The sequence below is a fragment of the Vigna angularis genome, chromosome 7, assembly GCF_016808095.1.
Source record: "Vigna angularis cultivar LongXiaoDou No.4 chromosome 7, ASM1680809v1, whole genome shotgun sequence".
Taxonomy (NCBI): domain Eukaryota; kingdom Viridiplantae; phylum Streptophyta; class Magnoliopsida; order Fabales; family Fabaceae; genus Vigna; species Vigna angularis.
Genome location: NC_068976.1, coordinates 9,459,057 through 9,480,980, shown reverse-complemented (window position 1 = coordinate 9,480,980; position 21,924 = coordinate 9,459,057). Strand labels below are relative to the sequence as shown.

The window sequence follows — 21,924 nt, the reverse complement described above, 5'->3', positions numbered from 1 at the left end:
GAGGGTGCTGCTCTCTGTTTGTGGATTCGCCTAGAGAATCTGGTTGCTATGCGACTGGTGGTGGTCTGGAACCACTGCCAATTTAATTCGAAAGTCGAATGAGGCGCATAACGAGAGTTTTAGGGGGGTTGGTCTTTGTCTAGGCTCTCGCATAGCGACCTGGGTGCGCTATGCGAGAGGTGTGAATACTGGTGCCAGCTACGAGTTAATTCACATAGCGAATTAAGTGGGTGCGCTATGCGAGGAACATGAGGTACAACACCTCAGCGAGTTAATTTGCCTTGCGAGTGAGGGTGCGCTGTGCAAATCCTTTGAGTCCAGTCTTCTCTTTTGCTCTTGTTTTGGTTGAATTAAGTGTGTGGAATGTTTGGAATGCATAGTATGATGGTGGTAATGTGATTATATTGAAAGTATGTGAGTGTATGAGACATGTTTGGTGATTGAAAGTATGTGGTTTTAAAAGTATGGTTGATGGACGTAATTCCATGGATCTCAAAGGGAGGTTACATGGTGGTGCCCTATATTATTGGACGTAATTCCATGATCTTCAAGGAGAAGATTCATGGAGGTGCCCTCAGTGTTTAGAATGATTTGCATGGTAGCTCAGTCTTGGGGGTTATCCTGAAACTACAATGGTCAATCATTCTCAAGTAGAGAGGATTGAATCATGTTGTGAGTAGTAGCAGGAGGTCCTAGTCTTAGGTGCTTCCAGTATGGCCCAAGGTGAGTGATAACGGACTAACCTCGTGAGTGTGGTAGGGTGAAACCCATTGGCAATGACTTTTCAAAGTAGTAGAGGCCACCACGAGTGCATGACCCGCCATAGCTCGGCAATCATTCTAAGTCCGGACGAGTCAAGTTTATTGTGCAACAAGTCATGTTTGTGTAGTGTAGTGTATTTGTCCTTACTTGCATGTTGTATGTGACTGTTATAACATGATTTTTGTATATCTAGCTCACCCTTGCAATGATCATCTACTTGGATGTGAGCAGAGGTGGATGAGGTGCCTCTGGAGCAGGCTTTGAAGGAAGACGATGCTGCTGCTTAGTCTAGTTAGGACTCTTAGTTGTTCATTATCATTTTGAAATACTCTATTATGTTTAAGTTTTAAATTATGACTCAATTTGGGATAACTGTAAGCTTAACAAATTTATTTACAGTCTACTCTAACTGTTTTCTTATATTAAAATGTGGACTTACTATATTATATGCTTCTATATAATCTGGGATGTTACAAACAATTACTCATAAAAAAATTATTTACACAATATTACTTATAATATTTTTTATTTCAATAACTAATAATTATTTCAGGTATATATAATTATATCTATAACTCTATGCATTTTTTTTTCAATTTTAACCGTTTAATTACTAATTGTAAAATTTAAATAATTATCTGTAAAGTTAATTTATGGATAAATATAAATTTATTTCATATATTAACTTAATAACATTATAATATCATTACCTATTTGTTAGTCAATTTTTGTTAGAATAAAAAATTAAATATACATGTGTCTAGGAATTTGTCTCATTCCTTTATTTATAAGTTTACACTATAAAAAAAATTAACATATATCTACATATAACAATTGTTAGAAGTTTAGAATTCGTATGTAAAATACATAGACCTTTATCTATGGACAGTTTTGGGGTCAAATATGACAAAATGTTTACAATGATAGGTATTCTACAGCCTATGACTGTAGATGTTTCCGGCAAATATAATTTTTTTACAATTACAATTAATTGGTACTCTATATTATACTTACAATTTGGATAAAAACTATTAATATATTAAATTGACTATTAGGTACATAGTTAAGAGTTATATTATATATATACTCTAACTACTCATTAAAATTAGTTAAATTAAATATATTTTATTTTCTTCTTGTTGTTAACCATACAATATATTTTATTTTTTTCTTATTATTTTATTAAGATTTATGTCAAATACATACAATAGAAGTGTTAAAATGATATCAGTAGATGAATCATTGTAGAAACTTGGAGAAATTCCAAATTTTATTGAGAAAGTGTACTAGTCATGTTTTGGATGAATATGATCAAATTTGCTTCTTCATTAATGAACTCATTTTGAGACAAAGCCCATCCTTAATATCTCGATGGAGGCAATCAACTATAAAACACCAAATGAAGTCGTTGAGATTATAAAGAACATTACTTGCAAAAATGTATCTTAAATATTTAGGCTTGCACAAAAACAAAATAATCTTTAAGCGGGAAACAAATGATGTTCTTCAGCCGAGACAAGCTCATAGCTAATTGAATTATCAATAAATGCTGAGAGGTTATCCTCACAATTGCATTGACAAATGCAGGCACTTGCATCAATTCACTTTATGATGATATCATAAACGAAACATATTAAATGACCACAAAAGATGTTTAAGGTGAGGATAAGAGGTTTTTTTTATATATAATTTCTTGTTTAGGGCTTTCATTGGGTTTTGTAATTATTTTCTATGTTTTTGTATTGGACTTTTATTGAGTTTTGTATTTATTTTCTATAATATTGTAATTAGATACTTTCTGGACATTATTTACCATAAGGTAAAAATTATAATTAATAGTCAATGTGTAATTTTTTCTACTTAAGAATGTAGCAGTCCAAGAGTCACAATTCAATTGTGACTTTGACCCATTTAGTTTTGGTCATAGGATAAATGATGTCACATGTATGTATTTATGTATGTGTGTGTAAGAAATTTAATCTCAAGGGTGTGGTTGTGTTCACATTATTGTGGGAAGTGTATTTTTATAGTTAAGACAAGATCGTTTAGAAACTAGATCGTCTAGCAATTTAGGTTTTGAAGTTTAACAAAAAACATTAAATGAAATATCTCTCTGAATGAACGATTATTTTAAAGAAAAAGCATGTAAGAGAAAAATAGTTTGAAACCTCTTTTATAAACGAAAACAAACTTATAACAATGTTTTCTATAACTATACTGATAAACAAAGATTTATAAACAACATCTAAAGAAAGAAAACGTCTTTATTAAAGAATAATCTAATAGACGATATGTGTTAAAAATAGAGTTTTTAGAAACAACATAGAAATGGACAACATTTTACAAGCAAGTGTCTTGTGAACATAAGTGTTTATCTTAATGCTAACACTGAGGCTTAAAATATGTTTTATTAAAACAATTTTAATTCAAGCAAGCGTCTTACAAAAGGTATCATCTAACAAAAGCATGTTAAACGATGGTATCTCAAACACCTTTTGAAAAAGTATTTAATGTTTTACACCGTTTGATGATTATATGTTAAATGCTTTACTAAACAATGTATTTATTAATGAGTTGACATATGATAAAATATTTTTAACACGCAATACAACTTAACGTTTATCAACGTTCAAAATATTTAATGCATGTATAATAAAATGTTTTGATGCTTGTATACCTTGTTCTTGATATTTGTGCAACTCACAAAAAGTACAAAGACTTTATCAGAATCATTGCACCCAAGAAAAAGGTGTTGAGAGATATGAAGAACATTTTGTGAATGTTTCCCATGAAGCCTTATACTCTTACACATTGTACAAGCTACATTTTGTTAAAAAGTATGACAAAGCATTGTACCTTTGTAAAGTAGACTTGAATTTGACTTCTCACCTAAAAAGGCTACCAACTCTACATGAAGTCAACATCTCTATCTAACGGACATTTCTTAAGAAAATGTATAAATAAACAACAGCTTGAAAAGAAGACAAGAAGAGAAATAAAGACATTATCATAGAAGAAACAAACAATACACCAAGAACAATAAAAAAACAACCGGGTGAGCTAGCGTTCAAAAGAAAACTTCATAAACAATTTAATACATCACATTTTAATTCAACATTGAAACATTCCATAACTCATAAAACCATACAATCATTTGACTCTAGACTCAATTATCCGGATACGATGTTTTGACATAGACGTTAATGAAGGTTTGCACCCATGATAGTATTTATACTTTATAGAGTTATAAACAAGGATAACACGACCTACTACACATAAGGTTAATCTTTCACTCCTAACACTCAAAAGTTTAGGGTAAAGACCTCTTGCCATTCTCTCTGTCACCCTATAAATCTCTACATGAGTTGAATGTTGATAGAATATCAAGATACTTCTTTTAGAAATTTGTCTGTCAAGCATTCACAACAACTATCTCAAACACAAAACCTCTCATTGAGATTCTTTTCACATTACATATCATCCATACTCACAAACCTTTTCATATCCACTTTAAATCAAACTCATATATATATATATATATATATATATATATATATATATATATATATATATATATATATATATATATAACCTTCATTATCATATCACAATTTATAACAAATTGTACATAACATCATAATAATAAACTTAAAACCAATCGAGAAATTAAAACCAAGAACACAACATAAAATATCAGAAACATGATACATATTCTTCTAAGATAATCGATTATTTCACCTGATAATCGATTATTCCAGAGAGTGTATAAGCAAAGATGAATTTTTGACTGAAATAATCGTTTATCTTACTTAGATAATTGATTATCCCTATCAGTTTTTCATCTTTCATTACAACAAACTTTGATTTCTGATTTGGTTCTCTCCAAGACATATCCAAGTGACCAATTTGGTATCATTGACACTAGAATTGATTCGAAAACATGTTTATAACTGAAATTGAGTATCAATTTGCTTATATGATCAAGAATGAGATCCACTAAATCAAACCAATAACTTAAAAGCTCACAACTTAACTTCTACATGTTACAAACCAACTTTTGATGATCTAAATGACTTACCAAGTCACAATTGACTCAAAAAAATAGACCCCAAACATTTAGCTTCTTCTCAAATATACTCTTTTAAAATTTTCACCTGTCAAAACACCAATTCTAGAGTAGAAATGCATCATTCCTCTAACCTATTATCCAAATAAGGCTTAACAACAAATAACTATCCCAATAGCCAAATCTAACATTTCAAATTCATCAAGAAGCAAGTCTAACATTCAATAAATCATCTACGTACAAGAATTCACAAATTTAACTCAACATCTCAACTTCAACAAGCAACTCAACATGCCAAATTTCACAAACCAATTCAATTTCAAAAATCAATTACCATATCATTATACAATTATCAATTAAGACCTGTTTAACAATTAAAATCAAAATAATTAGCTCTTCTTACCTGACAAGCGACCAAACAACTCTAAGGGTCCTAAAACAACTACAAAACTCAAGAAGCTCTATTTGCTCCCACAAACAATGGAAACATGATCATGGTATGCCATAAGAACCATTGATCAACAAAAGATCTTATAAAAGAATAAAACTTCACATGTAAAAACACTAAGGCTCGTATGCAAAGGAAACAAGACAAATCGAAGAAAAAGAATGGAAACTAACTTACTCTTTTGGAGTAACTAATAAGGTAAACTTGAAGATCTCGTTGCTGTAATCACTCATTTGGTTTCTAATCTTCAAACATATGAACACATGAGAACAACTTTTAGAGAAAAATCAGAGAACTCTAGAAGAATGGTTTCTGGAAAGATTGTGTGTTTTAAAATAATAAAACTCGTTTATAAGGAAACTATTTATATTAAAACTATTTAATATTAAAATAATCGAGTCTCACTATTTTTAAACTACTACCACTTCTAAAATATCATTTTATAGGTTTTTATAATGATATAAACAATTTGTATTATTAATAGATATATAGTTAAATAATATTATTTAAAAAAAATCTAAATTTAATTTTATTAATTGACCAAGTAATTATAAATTATAAAAAGATAAAATTAAAAATGAAAACAATTTTTGAACCTTTGTCAACAAAATAAATATAGATAATAAAATAAAATTTCTAGTAAATTTTTTTTATATTATAAGAGATAATAGATAATAGATAATAAATAATAGATGATTAAAAAATCATTTTTGAAATATTTGTTAACAAAATAAACATGGGTAATAAATTAAATTTATTTTTTTATAATATAATAGATAATATATATATATATATATATTAATTTTAATTTATAAAATTTATATAAGTTAAGTTTTTAATTTGTGAAAAAAATAATTTTATTTTTTCCGTAAAGGTTTTTATATAGAAATAACTTAGGAGAGGCTTCAGAAAGGAGATGAAATTCTATGTTGTTAAGTTTGTTTTTTGTCAGAGATATTTTACATTATTTATAATTTTAATGAATTATTTTACATTATTTATAATTTTAATGAATTATTTTATAAGTTTTAGTGATAGTTTGGGACATTTAACCCTTAATTAATTAATTAATGATGTATAAACTAAGTTTCTTCGGTAAATTGTTTCTAAATAAATATTATTTTTTATCTAACATTAATACATTTTATTAACTAATTATAAACCATCTTACTCTTCTGATAATTAAAAGTTAACAAATTTATCGTACTAATAATTTACATTTAAATAAAACATAAAGTACTGATATTTTTACATAATTTTTAGAAAAATATATTTAAAAAATTAATTAATTTAAAGTTTCAAAAAAAATAAAAAAAAAAGTTTATGTATTAACGAGTTTTTCATAGAATGATTTAGTATGCACACTGGTTTTATTTTCTTTTAAATAAATACCTCGAAATCCACTAATACCTAAATTTCTTATTATTTAATCAGTAATATATAATATTTTAAACTTACAAAGATATTAAATTAAATAAAATTTTAATTAAAATACCAATACCACTCGTGCAATACATTTATTGTGTTTTAAATAAATACCTTAAAAACCACAATTACCTAAATTCTTATTGTATAAAATTACACTCACAAACCTATAAAAATAAATAAACTATCGCTAAAATTGTATATTTCTATATAATTAATTACTCACTATTATTGATGTTATTTTTTATTAATATATAAATTAAATTAAACTCTAAATAAAAGACTAATATAAACACCCAGTAATACAATTTTTTTAAATATGTTTTTTGAAAATAATAATTAAATTCAAAACAAAAAGGAGAAAAAATAAGAAGAGGAAAAAGTGAATGGACTCAAAATCACTCACAAGAACATTTTTCACATTCGCAAATGCAGGGTTGCTGTTACCTTAAGAAACCGACACCAACCGTCACTTTGCCAAACCCCAAACCAAACAAACAACCCTGTTTTTATTTATTTTTATTTTTATTTTGTTTTCTTTCCGTCATAAATTAAAATCTTTTTTATAAAAAAATAAAAATCATGTTGCTTGATTCGACTCTTAAACCACGAGAAAATAACGCTTCGTTGCGTTTAGATCTGAGAAACGGTGCTCTACCAATACCACCACACCATAGAAACAGAGAAAGAAACAAAGAAAGAAACAGAGAAAGAAACAAAGAAAGAAACAAAGAAAGAAAGAACGATTAGATTCGCAACCATAGCCACTGCAAACCTCACCTCACCTCGAATGATATGCTACGACGTCGTCCTCTCGTACCGTTCAACAACTCTCAATCAAGTTCTTCTCTCTTCCCTCTTAAATCTTTCGCTATTTATTTGTTATTTTCATTTCTGATTTTTCATTCGTTATTTTCTGCGTTTCGAATCAGGTGGTTAGGTTATTCAGTGTTTGGTTTGTACGGAAGTAGGAATAAATTTTTTACACCTTCACGCACGACACGAACACGATTTGTGTGTGTTTTATGAGTTTCAATTTGGAGGATGTAAGCTGTGAATATTTTGATTTCTCTATTTTTGTTTTAGATTGTGAAGAGCGTTACTGATTGTAACTGTGTACAAATTTGATTTGATTCGGTTGGTTTTTTGGGGTTGCAGTTTAAGAGGAGGATTTGAGCGATGACGGGGGCTCAAATTTGGTGATTCCTGCGGTTACAGTGGGGAGTAAGAACGGGGTGGATCGAAGAGTGGATCGGAAAATGGACCGAAACAAGAGCCGTACCGATCTACTCGCAGCTGGCAAGAAAAGGGTATATGATGTTTTCAATGAGTTTCAGTTATTGCTTTCATAAGTGTGTCTCTGTGTGTGGAGTAGGTGAAAGGAGTGTAGCTCTTGTTATTCTAGGGTGTGTGTTTGGTAATTAGATTTTGGTTCCTATCAGAGTTAGGGAAATGTGGTCTAGGGTTTTCGTATCTGAGAAGTGTGGGGTAGTCTATTGTTTTCGTATCTGAGAAGTGTGGGGTGTTGTACACTGTAATTTAGAGAGCATGTAGATTTGATAACCAGTGATGAGTTTATTAGGTATCAATGGCTTAGAATTTAATTATGTAGTACACCAAGACCTAGAAAATCTGTATGTGAGTGTTTAATCCCTTGTTTTACTTGTGAGCAGTTACTATGTGTGTGAATCTGTCTATAGGATCCAAATTCATGTAAGAAAATAGTGCCAAGGACTGTACACTGTAGCATTCATTCCCCTGTTCATTTCATTTCTGACGGCTGATGTGTAAACTTGATTGGATTTGTTTTATTAAAATTGTTATTATTAATAAAGCATGTGGTGTTGTCTTTGTCTTCCTTGTTGATTCATTTTATTATATTTTTTGAAGACATATAGTTACAATTGACTGGTTACAGTTCGTAATTATTTTTCACTGTGTTTTAAACTTCAGCTCCAACAGTTTCGTCAGAAGAAGGATAATAAAAGTGGTAGTAGCCGCGGAAAATCATCAAAAAAGGCTGGTTTACCTCAGCTAGTTGATTCTGATTCTGATGCTGCAAGTAGTGTCTCAGTTTCAACAGTATCATCTCAGATAACTGATGGAAATGTTGAAGATGACAGTCACTCAAATGTGGTTAATACAGAAGCATCAGAGTCACAGTCTGTGGCAAACTCGTTACCTCCTGACAATATTGATCCTTCTGTTGTTTCATCATCAGTCGTCACTACATATAATACAGGTGATGAATCAGTATTAGATTCTAATGCTGAGCTATTACATCAGGTTCCTGGGATCTGTGAGAAAGATAATGAGTCATCTGCCCAGGTTCATGGGAATATTGCTGAAGATATTGAAGCTGATGTGGCAGAGAATGTGTCTTTGAGTACTTCAGGTAGCTTGGTTCCTGAAGGAGGAGAAACACATGATCATGCATCCGCACCTGTTTCTATTTTGTCCCAGCCTGCTCCTGGTACAACTGTAGCGGGTCAGTCAGTTTCAGAAAGAGAGGGTGAAAAGAGGGCAGAATTGTTGCTTTTATCACAGGGTATTCCAAATACGTCTGTGATGCAAACAAGGGAAGATCAGGTAACAGATTTAGGTTGTGCTCTCTCTCTTTCTCTGTGTCTGTACCTCCATTAATGTTATACCTTTATGTTTAGTTATTAGGATATTAATTAGGCAGGCTGGGAAAACTAATAAATGGATTTGATTTATAATTTAAATTCTCATTTGTTGCTGGGTAGGGGCAATGCAGGAGGCAGATGGTTTGGTCATGGAGAAATTTTGTCAACCCACTGATTTGGTGATTGATGGTCAGAGGGAGCTTCTTTTGTCTGAAGTTGGTGAGAGTGACCAGTCTCTTCCGGGAATTTCTTTGGAGAAAGCTAGAATTGAGGATGCATCTCATGAAGCTGAACAACTGAGCGAGTCAATTGAATTTCTCTCTTCTCAAGAGGACATTCTGTCAGATAAGCTTTCAGGTTTTGATGAAGGCCAAGGAGATGATATTGCAGCTTCAGGGACTTCAGTGAGGAATCTGGAGAGAGAAGTATTGCCTAGTTCATATCATGAAGAAATTCCCCTTCAGTGTAATCAAGAACAGAATAGTGAAGTAGTTCTCATTGAACATGATGGGGGACTTCAGGAGGGGTTTAATCAGCAATGCCCTCATGATGGACTTGCAATTGAGGATCCAAAGTCAAGGGGAGCTCATGAGTTTGATCCATCCAGACCATTGGACGTGCCTTCTGTTTTTGATGCAAACTCCATTAACCTGTTGCAGCTGGCTGAAATTATTAGGGGGCTTAGTGAAGAAGAGTGTCAGTTTCTGATTGAGGCAAGAGGAGTGGAGTCTGATTTGGATCCTTTAGCCAGTCGTTCAATTCTATTGGACCATGACATTTCAGAAGCATTTCAGAGTCTCAAAGAAGAATTGTTTCTTGAAAATTTAATGAAAAATATATTTAACACTCAACTAGCTGAACTGCTGGAGTCTGATAACCAGGGTCAACAATTGGTTGATGAAATATATCAGCTTCGTGCTTCTTATAATGAAGTTAATGGGAAGAATCAATACCTTAGTGAAGAGCTTGATAATTGCCGTGTTGATCTACATGATATTTCTAGCAAAAATGTGGAACTGCAAAATCAATTTAATGCTGCCATGGCTGAGGTGGAAGCGCTTTCTGCCAGAGTGGTTGAGCTGCAGAATAATTTTGATATGTCTCAAAAAGATTCACTGGAATTATCCAAAGAGTTGGCTGACTGCAGAGGCTTGATCTCAAGTTTACAGGTGGAAAAGAAGGGCATGAATGAAACTCTTGATTCGACAAATGATGAGAAAAGTAAACTTTTGGAGGAGAAGGAATCTCATCTATTTGAAATTAAGAATCTGGAGTCTGAATTAGCTGACTTAAAGATTTCGATGGAAGGAGTAAAACTTGAGAAGTCCAACTTAGTTGATAGGATCTCTTCTGTGACCGAAGATAGGAGTAAGATTGAAGGAGAAGTCGAGCATCTCAAACATGAGATTGATAGGCTGTCATTAGATCTGGTTGAGAGTAAAGATTTGGTGGCAAGTCTACAGGCAGAAAATTCCAACTTAAATGGGAACCTTGCATTTTCAGATGATAAGATTAAAAATCTTGTAGATGAGAATCATAGTCTCTCTTCTCAAATCATTGCCTTAAATGAGCAATTGTCTATTGAAAAGGGGGAACGATTTAGGTTTGAAGGTGACCTTAAAGAAGCCTCATTGCAGTTGGAACAAATTTCCAAGGAAAATGTATTTCTCAATAACACTTTGGGTATGCACAAGACCCAGATAGAAGACACTGGAAAGGAACACAGCCAGCCACTTTCTCAACCCAGGGACCTTGGGCGTCAAGCCAATGTTGTATGTGAACAAAGTAAGGGTGTTAAAATTGCAATTACTGAAGATTCTCTGCATATAGACCAGGAGCCTGATGAAGGTGCACCAGTGGGGCCACATCTGAATAGAGGTGAACGTGAAGTATTTGATGATGATCTTGGGTTTGTTTCATTGAAGGATTGCTTGGATGAGGCAGAGAAAGTTTTGACGATGCTTGAAAATGCAGTTAATGAGTTGCATTCTCATTCAGTGTCCTCCAGCAGATCTGGTGAAAAAGTTTCCTCACCCGTGGTTTCCAAATTGATACAGGCTTTTGAATCAAAAGGACATGAAGATGAGCATGAAGGGGAAACAAGGGATTCCAATTTTCTTCAGTCATCATCAAACTCATTTAAGTTGACCAAAGAACAAATTGAAAGTTTGAAAATATTGCTTTCGAAGTGGAAGCTTGATGTTCAAATTGCGGGTGCATTATTCAAGGGGGAGCGAGATGATCGGAAAGCTGGTGATGCAAAATACAGTGATCTTGAGGACCAGTTTGAACAATTGAAGCAACATTGTTCAGGTTTGGAAGCATCCAACATTGAACTAGCCGTTCAGTATGAAACTGTAAAGCAACTTCTTGGTGATATTCAAGAAAAGAAATTTCTTCTTGAGGAACTCTGTGATACTTTAAAGCAAGAAGATGCCCGTCTCAAAGCCAAAAATAATGAACTTTATGAGAAGCTTGGACATTGTCAATCAACAATTAGTGAATTGCATACTGAAATGAATGATGTGAAACAAATTTCCAGTGAAATGGCTTCTAGTCTTGGCAGTCAACTAGAAAATTTGCAGAAGGAGTTGACAGAGAGGGCAATGCTACTTGAGCAAGGCTGGAATATTTCTATGGCCCAAATTGTTGAGTTAGTTGGGAAGCTGAAAGAATCAGTTGGTGGAGTTATGAGCACAACTTTCTCTTCTGACACCCACAGTAACCTGGATATCACTCATCAGTTAGAAGTTTCAGTTCATGCAGCTGCTGAAATGATTTTTGATCTGCAGAAGAAACTTGAATCTACATATTCAGAACATGAAATAATGAGCACATCATATAAAGAAATGAGTTCAAAATGTGATGATCTGCTTGGGAGGAATGAATTGGCTGTTAGTCTATTGCATAAGATGTACAGTGACCTGAGGAAACTTGTAGTCGGAAATGGCACGACTATAGATGATAAGATAGATGTACATAGTGAAGTGCTTCCTGAACTACTGAACTATGATAGCTTTCAGCCCATCTTGAAACATATTGGGAATATATTGAATGAGAAGCAAGAACTTGAGTCTGTTACCAAGGAGATGAAGTCGGAATTCATGCACAGGGAAACAGAATTGGAAGAATTGAAGCTGAAGTGTGTTGATTTAGATTCTGTTAGTAAGCTAATACAAGATCTGACAGGTGTGCTGAATGCAGATATCCCAAAGCTTGATATGAATAAATCACCCCTTTCATGGTTAGATTCTTTAGTGTCTAGTCTTGTACAGAAAATGCGAGAGGCTGAAATCCAGCATCACACGACTAAAGAACTATATGGATCCAAGGAGATGGAATTGGCTGAATTGAAGGAAAAAATGCATTATCTAGACACACTTCGTCTTGAGAATGAAAATGAAATCCTTGTTTTGAAGGAAAGCTTATATCAGGCTGAGGAAGCTCTTGTTGTTGCTCGTTCTGAATTACATAAGAAAGCAAATGAACTTGAGCATTCAGAACAGCGAGTGTCCTCCGTCCGTGAGAAACTTAGCATAGCTGTTACCAAGGGGAAAGGTCTGGTTGTACAGCGAGATGGTCTCAAGCAGTCCTTAGCCGAGACATCCAGTGAATTGGAGAGATGCTTGCAAGAGTTACAGTTGAAAGATACTAGACTTCATGAGGTTGAAACAAAACTTAAGACATATGAAGAGGCTGGTGAACGTGTGGAAGCTCTGGAATCTGAGCTTTCTTATATACGGAATTCATCTAATGCTTTGAGAGAGTCATTCCTCCTTAAAGATTCAATGCTTCAGAGGATAGAAGAGATATTGGAAGACTTAGATCTCCCAGAGCAGTTTCATTCAAGGGATACAATTGAGAAGATTGATTGGTTGGCTAGTTCAGTTTCTGGAAACTCATTGGCAATGAATGATTGGGAACAGAAAGATGGTGTGGCAGTAGGCTCATACTCTGATGCTGGTTATGTAGCCAGAGATTCGTGGAAAGATGACAGTCAGCTACAACCAGATTCAGATGATTTTAGAATGAAATTTGAGGAGTTGCAGAGTAAGTATTATGGGTTGGCTGAGCAAAATGAAATGCTGGAGCAGTCATTGATGGAAAGAAACAGCTTACTTCGGAGATGGGAAGAGCTTGTAAATAGTGTTGAAATGCCTTCACATTTGCAGTCTATGGAGACAGAGGATAAGATTGAATGTATATGTGCAGCACTTACTGAGGCTAATCATCATATAGACGCTCTGCAACTGAAGATCGAAAAATATGATAGTTATTGTGGAATGCTAAATACTGATCTGGAAGAGTCTCAACGGATGGTGTCTGCTTTTCAAGAAGACCTTAGTGCTCTCACATCCGAGAGAGTGAACCTTTCTGAAAAAGTAGAGTCTTTGCTCCTTGAGAATGAGAGACTATCATTGCAGAAAAGGGAGGCTGAACTTGAGAAAGAAAAGCTGATTAAGGAAATGACTATTGTGAAGGACGAGTTGGAACACAAAACTGCAATTAAAGAGCAACTTTTCACTACTGATGGCAAGATCAGAAAGTTGCAGGACTTGGTTGTTAATACCTTGTCAGAATCTGATACACAAAATATGGGGTTTGGTGATGCAAATATTGATTCCTTGGAAGAATTGCTGGGAAAGCTCATAGAAAAGCTGAAGATGGAACAGAAACTGTCCGCATCGGCAAGAGAAACTGAACTTGAGAATGGAAGGCTGCTTATAGAAATAACTGGTTTGAAGGACAAATTGGAACACAAAACTGCAATTGAAGAACAGATTTTCACTATTGATGGCAAGATCAGAAAGTTGCAAGTCTTGGTTGGTGATGCCTTGTCAGAATCTGATACACAAAATATGGTGTTTGGTGATGCAAATATTGATTCCTTGGAAGAGTTGCTGCGAAAGCTCATAGAAAAGCTGAAGATGGAACAGAAACTGTCTGCATTGACCAGAGAAACTGAACTTGAGAACGAAATGCTGCTTAATGAAATAACTAGTTTGAAGGACAAATTGGAAAACAAAACTGCAATTGAAGAACAAATTTTCACTGTTGATGGCAAGATAAGAAAGTTGCAAGACTTGGTTGGTGATGCCTTGTCAGAATCTGATTCACAAAATATTGTGTCTGATAATGCACCTATTGATTCCTTAGAAGAATTGCTAGGAAAGCTCATAGAAAAGCTGAACATGGAACGGAAGCTATCTGTATTGACTAGAGAAACTGAACTTGAGAATGAAAAGCTGCTTAAGGAAATAACTAGTTTGAAGGACAAATTGGAACACAAAACTGCAATTGAAGAACAAATTTTCACCCTTGATGGCAAGATCAGAAAGTTGCAAGACTTGGTTGGTGATGCCTTGTCAAAGTCTGATTCACAAAATATGGTGTCTGGTAATGAACCTATTGATTCCTTAGAAGAATTGCTAGGAAAGCTCATAGAAAATCTGAAAACAGAACAGAAGCTATCTGCACATACAAGAGAAACTGAACTTGAGAATGAAAAGCTACTTAATGAAATAGCTAATTTAATGGATAAATTGGAACAGAAAGCTGTCATTGAAGAACAGATTTTCATCATTGATGATAAGATCAGAAAATTGCATGATTTAGTTTGCGATGCCTTGCCAGGATCTGAAACAGAAAATCTGGTTTCTGGTAGTGAAAAGATTGATTCCTTGGAGGAATTGCTGAGAAAGCTTTTACAAAATCATGCAAATCTTTTGTCAATGAATCCTGCATATGGGGTTGTAGGTGATGGACTCCGTTCACAAAAGGATGATGGTACACTTTGTGAAGAAAGAAGTATAGATGTGCAGGATAAGGAGGCAAGTATTGATAGATATAAAATAGATCTGGAGAAGTCTTTGAATGAATTGCTGCATGTGAAGGAGGAGAGAGATAGATCTTTGGACAAACAAATATCTTTATCTGGTGAAGTTGAAGCTATGACTAAAAGAATTGAGGGGTTGCAAGGGCTTCTTAATCAGGAGGAGCATAAATCAGCTTCTCTTAGAGAGAAGTTAAATGTTGCAGTTAGGAAAGGGAAGTCATTGGTGCAGCAGCGAGACAGTCTAAAACACACCATTGAAGAGATGTCTGTTCAGATGGAGCACTTGAAATCTGAGATCACCAACCGGGATAATACACTTGCAGAGCATGAACAGAGGTTAGGACAGTTATCAACCTACCCAGATAAGTTAGAAGCTCTTGAATCAGAGAGTTTGCAACTGAAGAAACATTTGGAAGAAACAGAGCACCATTTGCAGGAGCAAGAATATTCTTTGAAACTGATTTTGAACAAGTTAGGTGAGATTGAGGTTGGTGGTGAAGGTTATATTAGTGATCCAGTGAAGAAGTTGGAACAGGTTGGGAAGCTATGTTCTGATCTGCATAGTACTGTGGCATCTTTAGAACAAGAATCCAGGAAGTCTAAAAGAGCATCAGAACTGCTACTGGCAGAGTTAAACGAGGTTCAAGAGAGGAATGATAGTTTTCAGGAGGAGCTTGCAAAGATGAATGCTGAACTTGTGGATATCAGAAGAGAAAGGGATTCAGCTGAGGCCTCCAAACTGGAAGCGCTTGCACATCTAGAAAAGTTATCATCCTTGCACGAGGCAGGAAAACACAGCCATTTATCTGACATCATGGAATTAAAATCTAATCTGAACCTTGTCTTCAAAAGCTTTGGTGAGGTTCACAATTTACTGACCAATGCATTTATCTTTGATTTGGAATCTTATCGGAAACTGGAGGCTGGTCTTGAGTCATGCATGAAAGTAAACAGTGCTACAAATATGGTGGATTCATCGATCACCAAAGAACACTGGGCATCTTCTAATAAGGTATTTATAACACATGGATATTGAACTATTCAAAATTATATTTTACATCATGATTTTACATTTTCTGTATTTCTATTTAAACTTTCTTTCAAATTGTACATAAGGAGATAATGTGAAAGTGAGAATAAGAAATATAAGGTAGAATGCAGTTTGGCCAGTTTGTGACAGGGATGTGTTAGTGTAAATTCTTGTACTTCAAATTTTTGTAGTTTCTGTTTTTGTAGTTTGTAGTTTCAGTTTCCTCAATGTTGGTGTCTTAGATATTTTTAAATGAACAGAGTTTTTAAACTAGAAACAATCGAGCAGTGGAAAGTTGAGGTGTTTTTGTCCATGTTTATCAGTATCGTAGTGTCTTTACTTTCAATCGCCTCTTTATTGAATGTAATTTTATTCACTTTTTGCATTATATATAGAATGTTGCAACTGCAATTCCAGCACAAAAACTCCCCTTCTATTTTAAGTTTATGGCTCAAATTTTATTCGTTGCATATATGCCTTGTGGTTTGTGTTTGGCGTAATTGCACTTTTAGTACTATTTTTGGTAATGTGACCTAGTTTCCTTATTAAATACTTGTGATATTTGTTCCAGAAGGGCTCTGTGCCTGCACATCCTTGGCAAGATTTTGATGCAATTGATCAGTATGATACTTCAGTTGAAAATCTTCGTCTATTTTGTCATCAACTACAACAGTTCATAACAAAGGTCAGTTCTCTTAAGGAAAAAATAAGCATACACTCAAGTTTGGCACAGGAACTAGACAAAACTCTGTCTAAACTAATGGCAAGTATTCAAAGGGAAATGACTTCCCAAAAAGAGTCATGTGAAACCATGAAGAAAGAACTAAGTGAGCATGATGAGAAACTTGTTGCATTTCGTGGGATCATTGCGTACCTCTATGAAGCATGCAATAACTCTTCCATTGTACTTGAAAATGAAAAAGCCGAACTGTCTGGGACGAAGGTTGAATCTTCAGATCTAGGGATGAGCTTGGAAACTCCTTTATTTGATGATGACATATCTGAGGAATATATTAAAACCATGGCAGATAGATTGCTGTTGACTGTGAAAGGGTTTACTAGTATAAAAGCTGAATTTTTAGATGCTAATAAAAAAGAAATGAAGTCTACTATAGCAAATTTGCAGAGAGAGCTTCAGGAGAAGGATGTTCAAAGAGATAGGATTTGCTCAGATCTGGTAAAACAGATCAAGGATGCTGAAGCTGCTGCGACCAGTTACTCTCAAGATCTTGAAGCTTTTAAGATTCAAGAACATAATTTAAAGAAAGAGGTGGAAGCAATTGAGGCAGAAAGGAAGATACTCGAACAGAAAGTGAATGAACTACAGGATAGGCAAGAAACCACTGCTGAATTAGAGGATAAAATGCGATCTCAGACTACTTTACTGGCAGCCAAAGACCAAGGTGGGTTTTCTCTGTTTCCTTGTATTTTAAGAAGTGAACTTGCCATATTTCTTTTACTACTGAGAAACTTACAATATTTCTTGAACTTACTGGTTTAATGCAGAAATTGAAGCACTAATGCATGCCCTTGATGAGGAAGAAACACAAATGGAAGAATTGACAAATAAGATTGTTGATCTTGAAAAGGTTGTTGAACAAAAAAATCAAGAGATTGAGAACCTTGAATTTTCTCGTGGTAAGGTTATGAAAAAGCTTTCCATAACTGTCAGCAAGTTTGATGAGCTTCACCACCTTTCGGCAAATCTCCTTTCTGAAGTTGAAAAGCTCCAATCCCAGTTGCAAGAAAGAGATACTGAAATTTCATTCTTGAGACAGGAGGTTACCAGATGCACTAATGATGTTCTTCTTGCATCACAAATGAGCAATCAGAGAAGCTCTGACGAGATCTTTGAGTTCTTGACATGGGTTGATATGGTTGTGTCTCATGATGGAGCGCATGATATACATCCTGATATGAAGAGCAACAGTCAGGTTCATGAATGCAAAGAAATACTTCAGAAGAAGCTTATGTCTTTATTGTCAGAATTGGAAAATCTAAGGGAAGTTGTAGAAAGCAAGGATGCGATGTTGCAAGTAGAAAGGAGTAAGGTAGAAGAATTGAATCACAAAACAGAAACTCTTGAGACGTCCTTACACCAGAAAGAACTGCAATTGAATTTGCTTGAAGGCGTGGAAGAAACTTCAAAGGGAGCTGGCACAAGCTCAGAGATTGTGGAGGTAGAACCAGTGGTGAGCAAATCAATTATTTGTTTAATAGTTGGTCATTTGCACTAGTATACAAAAATATTGTAATAAATCTGGATTAAGTAAACTTCTTTTTCAAATTAAAACCTCAAATTGAATAAAACATGAAATACGTCACAATTCCGTTACCTTTTCTTGACTAACAACATTCCAAAAATTTGTCAACTCAGAACAAACAGAGGCAGTTTGAAAATTCGATTTTAAGTTTTAGTTATCTTGGTTAAGATATGCGTACTTTTTCTCTTCTGTCACGACCATTTTACTCTGATTAAATATGGTAGTCAGAACTTGCTTTTAAACAATAAATAAATAAAACTGAGTGGTGGTTAAAAGAAATTAAATATATTTTCATTTTGGTCGTGACATTGACACAGTTATTGATTTAAATTTGAAGGGATTTAATTCATTTACCCCTTTTTTATAGATGAACCGTTGGTCACCATCAGGTGCTTTTGTAGCACCTCAAGTACGTAGTTTGCGCAAAGGCAACAGTGATCATATTGCCATTGCTGTGGATGAAAACCCTGGTGGTACTAGTAGGATAGAAGAAGAGGATGACAAAGGTAATTCTGCACTAAACCTTTTTTACTGGTTTCTGGAGCTTTCAGCAATGCCTTACGATTCCTTTTATTTAATTCTTGTTTCGCACTTTTTGTTGCAGTTCATGGTTTTAAATCCCTCACTTCATCCAAGATTGTCCCAAGATTTACTAGACCATTGACCGACTTGATTGATGGCTTATGGTGGGTATATTTTTCCCTATGCTTTCATGGTTTAAATTTCTCTGTTTATTGAATGGTTTTTCATTCGTATTTGTGCAGGGTTTCTTGTGATCGGACTCTGATGAGACAACCTGTCTTACGGCTAGGAATTATATTGTATTGGGCCATAATGCACGCACTACTTGCCTTTTTTGTAGTTTAAGGTGCAGGTTCTTATTTGGCTTTGTATGGTTAAGCCAGCCACAGGAAGTTCCACCTTTTATAGATTGGGTTTACATGATTGACTCCACTTATACTTGAAAAAGGACTCAGTTAAGTTGTACAGTGTCTATGTCTTCCTTCCGCTTGCTTCTTGTTGCGGTGTGAGGCAGTTATAGATATAATAAATTGAAGATGCAGCTGCCACAATGAGTTACAGGCAGAGCATTGAAGAAAATATTAGAAAGCAGATTGCTCAATATTTGGAGAGCAATGGATGAATATTCAGAGCTCCACAAGCACCCTACTTGGTTCTTTTTAAAATATACCTTCAACAACATTAATACTATCTATTGGAGGATAGTTATTGTGCCTTGAAAATCTTGGACAGTCTGGTGAGCAGGATAAATGACCAGTTAGGTATATAGGAAACAATTCTTTTGAGAACTTCGATTAAGGTTTTTCAATCTGCTTACGCCTTAGAAATTTCTCAGTTGCCATTCTTTGTATTTTCACATCAATCGTAGCGTTATGAATTTTTTTTGGCAGTTTGTCGATCATTAAAATATATAGTACATGTAAACTCCAAATATATTTTGACCTTTGGACATGCATGCGTCCTTTCCTTATATCCTAACCCCATTTGTCTCGATTCACTTTTGGAAATATCTCGCCAATAAAACCGCTTTGACGTTCTTACTCGCATTCTCTCCCTTTAATGCTTATCCTACTCTGTTGTCTGTCTGAGTTTGTTACACACCCTCAATAAGAGATCATTGATCAGATCAAAGAATTATTATTTTTTAAAAAAATATATGCAAAATAAAAGGTGTATCAGAGTGGAATGATTCCATGAATTCACGTAACAAAATGAGAATCAATTAAGATGAAATTTCATACAATACAAAAAAATGTATAAAAAAACAATATAATATAAATAAAGATACACTAAAACCATAATCTAGGGCGACAAAAAAAAATCTTTTCTTTTTGGCAACAAATGTTAATGTATAAATACATGATTCTTTATAAGGAATGTTGTTTGACATATACATTCATGTCAATCTTTTATCAATGAGTTGCAAATTTTTTGAATACTCATATTGAAATGGTAGATATTTCTTTCAATAACTCTACATTCACTCTTTGGTCAAATTCTTCAAATGTTTGGTTGTAGAGGACATAGAGAGCATCACAAATAATTTCTTGTGTTAATTTCTTGTAGGACTTCTCCACATTTAGATATACATGAGTTGAGAGCAGGACATCAAGAGAAAACTTGAATGAAGAACAATGATGCAGGAAATTTTGAAAATAAATCAATAAATCTATTAACTTTAGGTTCAAAGAAGAGAAAAAGGAATTATGGTTCAATTGTCATTAACATTGTCATTAATTTGTTTAAAGGACAATGAAGATTGTGTAATGATCTTGAGTTTCTCCTTTTGTTTTTGTCGTTCTTCCATGAATAGAATCATAAACACTAAGTTTAGAAGCAATTGTCAATATTTGTCTAATAGTTGGACTCCTTAATCTTTGATCGCTAATGTTTTGTAACAAACATATATTCTTAGGTAGGTCTCCACCGTTTCTTTTTTAGAAGGATCCTCCATTTTTATTATTTTTGGTTCCAAAAATGTTGTTAATGTATGTATAAATCTAAATTTATGAAAAATAATCATGAACAATTGAATTTTAGTGTCAAAACCTTAAATCTTAGGTTGACAAATCAATTTTCAAAACAAGTTTCATTATCATGTTTGACTTTTAGATTTGGAACAGAAAGAAGGTGTTGTAAGTACAAGAAAAAACACCCTATATTAATGAATATGTTATGCCCATATTCTCTTCAAGGTATTACACTTGAAGTTAATAAATATCAATGACTTAATTCTTCATTATCTTATTCTTACGAGTATAAAGGATCATTAATCATCAATTATTAGTCAATAAAAATACTTAGAGTTAATTTGGCCCCAAATATACTATTTTACTAATTAAAATATGAAAAAAGAAAACAAAGTTTTAAATTAAAAATAATACTTATAATATATTTTCTAAAGTTTAAAAGATAATATTCATTCATATATTTTTATTTTATGTTTATCTTTAAAATTATTATAAATTTAAATATTGTGTACTTTTATGTTTTGTAATTTTCATAACAAAACTACCATCTTGGTAAAATTTAACAATGATTATTATGATAATAAATAAAAATTAATTCTTGTAATTATTATCAAAACAAAAAATATTATTAAATTGATAAGAAGTATATTCTTAAAGAATAATTAATAAAATATTGGGTTAAATATGTTTTTAATTCCTAAACTATCAAACAGTTTTGGGTTTAGTCCCTATTCGAAAGGTTTATTTTTTTTAGTCCTCTTAGTTTTGAAACTCTTATGTTTAGTCTTAAAATTGAACGACGTTAACTTTTCTTTGATGTGGCAAACAACGAGCCATGTGTGATGTCACATTCCCTCGTTATTATGTGCCACGTTGATTGTTTCATTTTTTAGATCAGCGAAGGGTCTCTTCCATTTTGTTCTCCTAACGGCCAGATTCTGGAACGGCCCAACTTGAAGGAGTTCAGTTTCGAG

At 33.6% G+C, this 21,924-nt stretch overlaps 1 protein-coding gene across 8 annotated transcripts; it reads left to right on the top strand.

Moving 5' to 3' along the window:
• The first annotated feature begins 7,292 nt into the window (after positions 1-7,292).
• On the top strand, positions 7,293-19,801 carry LOC108337935 (uncharacterized). Of its 8 annotated transcripts, none has more exons than XM_052880908.1 (10): positions 7,293-7,542; positions 7,860-8,011; positions 8,655-9,303; positions 9,449-16,176; positions 16,769-16,879; positions 17,321-17,597; positions 17,701-18,386; positions 18,826-18,964; positions 19,063-19,144; positions 19,223-19,801. In XM_052880908.1, the coding sequence occupies exons 2-10, from the start codon at positions 7,961-7,963 to the stop codon at positions 19,323-19,325; spliced, it is 8,826 nt and encodes a 2,941-aa protein (XP_052736868.1). In that variant the 5' UTR covers positions 7,293-7,542; positions 7,860-7,960; the 3' UTR covers positions 19,326-19,801. The 8 variants fall into 8 exon arrangements, with proteins under 8 accessions (XP_052736868.1, XP_052736867.1, XP_017430008.1 ...); XM_052880907.1 differs by having other exon boundaries at positions 16,766-16,879; XM_017574519.2 differs by having other exon boundaries at positions 7,294-7,542; positions 8,655-9,290; positions 9,460-16,176; positions 16,766-17,597.
• The last annotated feature ends 2,123 nt before the right edge of the window (positions 19,802-21,924 follow it).

Excerpts from the sequence above, each read along its gene's own strand:
- LOC108337935 (XM_017574516.2), top strand. The coding sequence starts at position 7,961 with ATGGACCGAAACAAGAGCCGTACCGATCTACTCGCAGCTGGCAAGAAA. Across the intron at positions 8,012-8,654 it reads TCGCAGCTGGCAAGAAAAGG|CTCCAACAGTTTCGTCAGAA; the intron begins GTATATGATGTT and ends TTTAAACTTCAG. Across the intron at positions 9,304-9,448 it reads AGATCAGGTAACAGATTTAG|GGGCAATGCAGGAGGCAGAT; the intron begins GTTGTGCTCTCT and ends GTTGCTGGGTAG.